Source organism: Antedon mediterranea, chromosome 7 (genome assembly GCF_964355755.1).
Source record: "Antedon mediterranea chromosome 7, ecAntMedi1.1, whole genome shotgun sequence".
Lineage (NCBI taxonomy): Eukaryota > Metazoa > Echinodermata > Crinoidea > Comatulida > Antedonidae > Antedon > Antedon mediterranea.
This window is the reverse complement of record NC_092676.1, coordinates 11227611-11236479: the sequence shown is the minus strand read 5'-3', so window position 1 is coordinate 11236479 and position 8869 is coordinate 11227611. Positions and strand designations below refer to the sequence as shown.

The window sequence follows — 8869 nt, the reverse complement described above, 5'->3', positions numbered from 1 at the left end:
ACAACATAATAATATTTGTGTATTACTTTACTTATTCGTCGTTACTTTCGTCATCACTATCATTGTCTGAATCGGATGTAGACAACAATGTTCGTATGTTTGACTCCACAACTGCTTCTGGAGCAGCCTGGTTTTCAGATAATACTGGTCTTAGTTTGCCGTTATCGGGAATTTTTGGGTCAATAGTGATATATTGGCTCCATAAATTAGCCTGGAGATGTGCACGTAGTATGTGCAACGCTCCAGAAGTTGGTGGCAATTTTTCCACACCTTGATTATTTGGCAGTGTTTTGAACCGTTTCCATCTCAGGGTTATTGAATCTTTGGCTGACACCCTTTTCGTTCCAAGAAGACAGAAACTCCTCGCATCCTGCCTTCATATTGAAAGATGGCATATTGTCTTCTACGAGTTTGACTAAAGCGTGAGGAGGTATCTTCCTCTTCTTGGGTGCTCACAGGTGTTGACGCGTGACTGTTACAATAGGATGTTTACAATTTCGTACTGTTTTGTCGATCGACAAGATAAACTGTGAGTTGATCTTTTGTCTTGTTGCTTGACAAGAATATTTTTTTGTTTTTAATCGGTGTGGAATCTTCCACAATAACTTCCACAATGTTAGCAGTAGCAGGGTTGCTAACTTCCATTTTTTTATGAAGATTGTGCATTTTGTGACAAAAGCACCAAATTTGGCACAAACCTTCTTTAGGGTATATCTAACAATCCTAGAAGGGGTGCCCAAAAATCAGAACAATTTAACGACGTCATTTGGACCATGCCCTTTTTTTTAGTATTACGTAATTAGGTGAAAACTTAAATCTTTGTATATACATACCAAGTTTGGTATCAAATTAAAACTCATGACATGTACATTGCAATACACACATATATATGATTTCTCTTTCTCGGAATATATAGGTCAAATAATGTAATTTTCTGTCATATTGAAGGGGATTTCAATCAAAACGCGCCAATTTTGGGCTATGTTATGAACATTGTAGTTATAAGAACAACAACATTCATTTTTGTAATAGAACTACTAATATATATTTATCCTGTATCAGTTACTTTCCTTTAACATAATATTAGGAACCACTGAAAAAAGTATATAAAACATATACTGTATCAAACTTGGCTCAATAATCACTGGAATAAGTAAACAGACAAAAGGCCATTTGACTGACAATTATGGCGTTAGCATCCATAACAATACATGGAGGTGATTATCAACTTTACTTTTATGAAATTATTTATCTGGAAACAAACACTTATAATGGTACAGAGTTGCTAGATGACGAACAAGTTCCACGGCATGGGTAACAAAGACCAGTGCAAGAAAGACCTGCTAAACGGCACTTGCAGTTCCCTGAGCAATGCAGGCAACCCATTCCTCGATAATTGTTCAGAACTTCTGGTCTTGGATGCTCGAGATTGTGCCAATGAAAGTGCAGTAGTTACAGTTCGTACAATTCAGGATGTAGGTACTACCCAGTACCAAAAATATTTCAAGGAAGTTATTCTCGACAGAAGTGTTGCAATTCAACAAGCCATCAAACAGAATAAGATGTCGTTGTTCAACACACCATGGTCAAAATCAGTGTCCAAAACAAAGCAACAAGTTAAGAGTTTAAAAAGTGACGGCAGCCTATTCAGTCGACTGTATATTGCAAGTCAATCTCGTGATGGAGATTTGGAAGACTTCTTCATGCATGAAAACCAGCCATGGCCACCCTCTTTGGCAGTAAATGGAAAGCTTCGACTACCAACTAATAAGTCTGAGTTGCTACAGCATTTGGAGACTGAAGGCCAGCCTGAACCTCCTACATATGTTGACGTAAAGGTGTTCGACGGAGCTGCTATTGTCCATGCTCTTTCCAGCAACCATGCATTTACATTTGATGACTACGGTGATAAGGTGAGTACATTTCTTTGCATTCAGGATTGTATCTATTGTTTAACCACCACATAATTGGTCACTTCTATATGCGGATCGTTATTCTTGTATCATTTGTATGATAGGTCTTTCTACCGTGGACCAGACAGCAGCTGCAGAATAGTAACAGAATTGATATAGTGTGGGACACTTACAGAACAGATAGTCTTAAGCAGTCTACAGGAGAAAAAAGAGGAAAAGGGATCAGGAGGAAAGATTCCAGTAAATAAAGAGGAGTTATTTAACTTTTTAACTACAAAGGTGTCTACCCATTATTACTCTGACTGCAAAGAAGTTTACATTACATTAGGTAAGTTTTATTATGATACATACTAATTTATTTTGTTGGTAACCAAACGATTAATTTACTTATAGCCTACAGTTTCATACCATTAATTAAAAAAGGCATATTAAATTAGTAAGTAATTCTTGATATATGTCCTGAAGGCGAGTCTGTTGTATGTTGACATCTACTCAACCTATGTCAATATGCGACCATGAAGAGGCCGACTCCAGGATGTGCATTCACATTCATCATGCCTTAAAGAAAGGTAGCAGGGTTATTTTGGTGCGTATACAGTTGATACTGATGTCATTGTTATCCTGCTTGGTATTTTCTGCAATCTAATAGCCTGTTATCCTGGTACGTGTATCTGGGTCGCATTTGGCATGGGTAAGCACTTCCAATATTTTAATATAAATACTATCTGCCATAACCTAGGAGAGGATAAGTCAAGAGGGCTGCCAGTTTTTCATGCATTTACTGTGTCCGATACTACATCCCAGTTCTTCGGAAAAGCAAAACACTCCGCATGGTAGACGTGGAACTCATTTCCAGAAGTCACCGAAGCCTTTCTTTCCATGGCACATCACCCTTTCAAATCTCTAGGAGTCAACCATGGAGGTATTAAACCTCCATGAGTCAACTCATCTCAATTCCAGTTGCTAGAGGAGTTTACATGTCATCTATACGACAAGACAAGTACTTTAAGAAGTGTTACTAAGCTAAGACAAGATCTTTTTTCAAGAAAGGCACGGACAATGGACAACATTCCTCCTACACAGGTAAGGGGAGCTTCCATATAATTGTCAATTGTCGTTTAATAATTTATTATCAGGTTCATGTTTTTCTTTCATTAAAAGGTAACACCAATCTTTAAATTGTTTATTGCAGGATGCACTTTTACAGCATTCCAACGGATCCATATACCAAGCATGCATTTGGACCACCAGTCTACAGCCACAGCAGAATGCTCCATCACCAGAAGACTTTGGTTGGACTAAAACCGGCAGTACATGGACACCAGTCTGGACAATACTACCTGAAGCATCCAAGGCATGTAGGGAATTGCTAAAGTGTGGCTGCAAAATGTTGCCTTTTTGCTCAGGGAACTGCAAGTGCCGTTCAGCAGTGCACTGGTCGTTGTTATCCATGCCGTGGAACTTGTTCGTCATCTAGCAACTCTGTACCATTATAAGTGTTTGTTTCCAGATAAATAATTTCATAAAGTAAAGTTGATAATCACCTCCATATATTGTTATGGATGCTAACGCCATAATTGTCAGTCAAATGGTCTTTTGTCGGTTTACTAATAGTCCAGTGGTTATTGAGCCAAGTTTGATACAGTATATGTTTTATATACTTTTTTCAGTGGTTCCTAATATTATGTTAAAGGAAAGTAACTGGTACAGGATAAATATATATTAGTTGTTCTATTACAAAAATGAATGTTGTTGATAACTACAATGTTCATAACATAGGCCAATATTGGCGCGTTTTGATTGAAATCCCCTTCAATATGACAGAAAATTACATTATTTGACCTATATATTCCGAGAAAGAGAAATCATATATTTTTTATGTGTGTATTGCAATGTACATGTCATGAGTTTTAATTTGATACCAAACTTGGTATGTATATACGAAGATTTAAGTTTTCACCTAATTACGTAATACTAAAAAAAGGGGTGTGGTCCAAATGACGTCGTTAAATTGTTCCGATTTTTGGGCACCCCTTCTAGGATTGTTAGATATACCCTAAAGAAGGTTTGTGCCAAATTTGGTGCTTTTGTCACAAAGTGCACAAAAAAAGTGCTAAGTTACCCTGCTACAGAAGATGTTTGATATCGGATATCGTCTTTAAGCGAAAGTGTCTTCTCATAGTTGTCAAAGATGACACGTCCACCAACATCAATTTATTTGTTAATTGGAGAATTGAAAATTAAACGAGGCTTACCTGTAAGGTGAAGTTTGATGTAAATTCTACAATATCAGCAGTGGCACTTCTGGGTTAACATGAGAGGCACGACCAGTGTCCGCTAAGATCAGACTTCAAATCCTTGTGTGCACGATCCGACGTGGTAAGAAAAAAACCGATAAGGGCGGGTAGCTAATAGGGAAGGGCATGTTAACCCAGAAGTGCCACTGCTGATATGGTAGAATTTACATCAAACTTCACCTTACAGGTAAGCCTCGTTTAATTTTCAATTCTACCATATCAACAGTGACGCAACTTCCGGGTTCCCATGAGACTTTAAAGCAGAGTGAACACAAGGACAAATTATCCAACACAGAATACTTGTTGCCATGCCAACGTTATTTTTATTGCTCTATTGTAATACTGCAACATCATATGCATTTTTGTTACTATTATCAATTGGCTTATTATAATACCTGTTAAACGTAGTAGCAGAGGCCCAACCTATGTGTTTTAAAATTTCATCCACCGGGATGGACCTACTGGCTTTAGAAGCACTAGCTGCCTTTGTACTATGCGCAGTAAACGTAGCTGTATCAATTCCTGCTAGGCCCAGTAGTGTTTTAAGTCATCTGCCAATGGTGCTAACCCCAACGGATTTAAATGGTCTAACATACGAGATCAACAGTTTTGACTCGCTTCTCAGTGGCTGTGTACGGTCCAAATATGATTCAAGAGTATTAAACACACACAATTCCTGTTTTGAATATTTCTTAAATCTTAGGGATGAAAACAGTTTATTGGGCCGGTCCTGTTTAGCAAGTACAGTAATTGAAAAATCAAAGCTGTTTTCCGACTTTATCATACTCTTAGTGTCTAGTCCCGCCAGCATATTGCATCTCTGCCCTGACGTTAGAGCCATCAACATGACTAGTTTATACGATAAATCCCTAAGTGACAACTTATCTAATGGCTGCATTAGAGCTAAGTAATCTAGAACAATGTTAGCGTCCCAGGTAACTGCGTACCTTGGAGCCGGAGGCCGGCAATTAAAAACCCCTTTCATATATTTGGACACTAGTACATGATGTGTAAGGGGTCGGTCCTCCCTGCCCTGATAGTCAGTGAAGCAACATGCTAACGCTGACCTAGCCGTGTTAAGCGAGGAGTAAGAAAGACCTTCTTTAAAAAGGTTATGTAAAAACTTTAAGACATCTCCTACAACGGGGTGCAAGAAATCAATTTTCCTTTGAAAACAAAAATTGACGCCACTTTCTGATGTGTACGTCATACTGCTTCCTTGTGCTCTGTCGCCAAGAACATAAGATGACGTCCTCATTTTCTGCCGGTAGGCTGACGTCAGCGATGATTTCCCTGACAACTTGCAAATTAGTAGACATAACTGTGAGCTTAGTGGATGGTGATGAATAAGTGGGTGTTCTAACACTGACTTGTTGACCCTCACCCAGCGTGGTGTGTCAATGAGTAAGTCGAGAACTCTCGTAAACCATGCTTGTGTTCTCCACAGTGGCACCACCATGATGGTGTTCCAGTCAAATTTTCTGTAGGCATCTAGCTATCAGACAAAAAGGGGGAAAAACATAAAATTGTTTAAATGTTGACCAATCACTGGTAAAAGCATCAATGATAACAGCGTTTGGATCTGGTTTCCAAGACGCATATGCCGGTACCCTATGATTAATTCGACTAGCAAATAAGTAAATATCCGGCACTCCAAAACAGTCAACAATCTTAGAAAAAATACCTGCATTCATTTGCCATTCTAACCCAGATACAAAATTTCTAGACAGAACATCTGCCTCTACATTTTTTATGCCCGGAGTATGAGCAGCGGTAAGCCAAATATTTCGCTCTATTGCCCAGTACCAAATCTTGTAGGCAACCGAATTACATGACCACGATTTCGTACCTCCCATACAATTTATATATGAGACAGCGGTCGCGTTGTCCGACATAATACGAATATGCACTTTGTGCAAATGGCCACAAAGTGCCTGTAAGCCAAATAGCGCTGCAAGCATTTCTAGAATGTTTATGTCGTGAACAGCTTCCTCTAGGGACCACAGCCCCTGCGTTCTGCTCTCGTCAACTATGCCCCCCCCCCAGCCCTTGCGGGAAGCATCTACGAAGATCGTATAGTTAATAGGGCCATGATTAATCAGTTTTGAGGCTGTTGGGAGAAATGTTATCCACCATTCAAGTTCAATTATACTCTCCTCCGAGAGGATCATCATCACCTCAAAATTACCGGCTGAATGCCGCAATGCCAAGTCTTTGTCTCGGACAAGATGTCTGTAGGCCCGGATGCTACCAGATTTCTTAAATACAAACTCTCTGCAAAGGCCAACAATGCTTGATATCTTTGCTTTGGTAACCGAAACAGACATAGACACCGAGTTTAATTGAAATCCTAGGTATTCTAACTGCTGAGTGGGTCTAAGTACAGATTTTTCCCGATGCACTGAAAAACCTAATTTTGTTAGCAGCATTGTAGCTTGCAAAGTAGCCTCTTGACACCCCGCCAATGTGTCGTCAGTGTAAAACGAGTCATCAATATAACCAAGGCATGAGATACCAAAGCTACTCCTTAGAGTAGAAAAAACTGGCTTCAGCAGCTTTGTAAAAACGCGAGGGCTACAAGATAAGCCCATAGGTAGCGCATTAAATTGGTAAAATACACCTTTCCAACAACATTTAAGAAACCGTCTATACTTTGCTGCAATAGGCACCGAATAATAAGCGTCCCGGAGGTCGATGGATGACATAAACACCCCGGCTTCATAAGCTTTATTGCCGAATCTATCGTGTCCATTTTAAAATGCCTATAAGTGACATACTCATTAAGTTCCTTAAGGTTGAAAATAACTCTATATTTACCCGGTTCTTTTTTGGGACGGATAAAGATAGGCGAAACAAAATCTCCTTTACATAGTTTGGAAATGTCAATAACCCTTTTGGCCTAAAAAGATGAAAGTTCTGAGTCAATAGCTCGTTGCTCAGCAACAGAAAATTGCGACTCTAATTGTTGATTATAGCCAGCCTGCACAGGCATAGCTTCAAATTCAATTTCACAATTGGTAACACATGACAGAACAAAGGGATTCGTAGTGATCTCTTTCCAACGGTCCACGCAGAACCTTAATTGACCTGCAATAAAACTACCATGATTATTAAGAATTTTATCAATCTGATTAACAAAACTGACCTCTACTCTCGATTTCCCTTTGGTTGAGCAGCCAGCCGGGCTCCCTGTCTGCGTTGGTAGGAGCCCTTTCCTTCTAAAAAAGACTTGTTTGACTGGTACCTCTGGAACCCTGAGCGACTTCCACCTCGGCTGCGGAAACCAACTCGTCTGGCTCCTGCATATGGGTTGTATCCACGACCCCGACCTCTTCTAGCACCTGATAATTTCTCGCCAAGTTTGTTTGATTTGAAGAGATCGTCTATCTGTTTGGTAACATCATCTCCAAAGAGCTCTGTGGTTATGGGAGTCGTAACCCCACAGAGTGCAACAAATCGTGCGTTAAGGTCTGGTTTTAACATGTCCCTTCGCTTCAGGTTAAACTCCCGGTTTGCAGTCAGCGCTATAACCAGTGCATGCGTCAATGTAGTTTTCAAATCACCTGAGGCCTTGTGACATGCTTGGAGCACAGCATACATAGAGTTTACGAACAGTGCCTGCACTTTCTGCAACCCAACATCATTGGTCCTGGTAGAAGGTTTCAACTGGCCCCACACAGGTAAGTTCACCTTGGGTGTGATTAGCATTTCACAGTTGAGTGGTCGAAGATATTTTCCCGTAAGCTCAGTCATCTTGCAGGGGGTATCCTTCCACTAATTAGGTCACTTACAATTGTAGCCCATTTATCATCCACAGCTGGCCCTGTAAGTGTGGCTGTACTAAATGCAGCTGCTAAGTCAGCAAAATCACTGGTTTGACTAGCTGTAGCTACCTCCGCTGGCCCACTTGTGTACTCATCAATGCGTTGTGCTGTTTTTGCAGCGGGGAGCTCATCATCCGACCACACAGGCATATAGGACTGACCCTCATCAGGCTCCTCTGTGAAGCCAACCATATCTTTGACTTGTTGAACCAAATCTTGCTTCATGCTGGCCACCATTGACGACATGGAGTTAATCAACTCCTCCTTTAATTTATCACTAACACTAGAAGCTGCACTAGAATAACAGTACTATATAGCTTAGTCACTGTACATCAACCCAAGAAATCTCATCGCTTGGCTTGTTATAACACCTGTATGCAACAGACATACCATTAAGGTCATGACCTGCTTAGTATACTCGCATACATGCACATTTGCCAGTCAAGGCCTAGCTAGCAATACCTACTATTAATTAGTAATAGCATAGAGAAATTATAATATCTCTATGGTAATAGCTCTAGGCCTAGTAGTATAGTAGAAGGCCCAACAACCGCCTGATATAGCAATGAATTTATAAATTATAGCCTTTTTAACGCATTGGTTAATTGAGTGAACGGAGACTATCAGCTTACTCTCCATTGTGCAGGTGTAAAACAAAACACTGCATTACGGAAACGAGTAACTTACTTTCCCTTTAACAAACATATGCGGCATGCCACATTAAAGATGGCGGCCACGCATATAGCCTCACTAGCACGCCATCATTCCCAATTTATAATAGCCTACTCCGAATTCATCATAAGATAAGGAGATAGAAATAAAGACATTATAGGCT

At 40.0% G+C, this 8869-nt stretch overlaps 1 protein-coding gene across 1 annotated transcript; it reads right to left on the bottom strand.

The window, feature by feature from the left end:
* Positions 1 to 5682: 5682 nt before the first annotated feature.
* On the bottom strand, positions 5683 to 6801 carry LOC140055421 (uncharacterized). The gene has a single exon (XM_072100760.1). It carries the CDS (start codon positions 6799 to 6801, stop codon positions 5683 to 5685), a length of 1119 nt encoding a protein of 372 aa, XP_071956861.1.
* Between the last annotated feature and the right edge of the window lie 2068 nt (positions 6802 to 8869).

Excerpts from the sequence above, each read along its gene's own strand:
- LOC140055421 (XM_072100760.1), bottom strand. The coding sequence starts at position 6,801 with ATGGGCTTATCTTGTAGCCCTCGCGTTTTTACAAAGCTGCTGAAGCCA.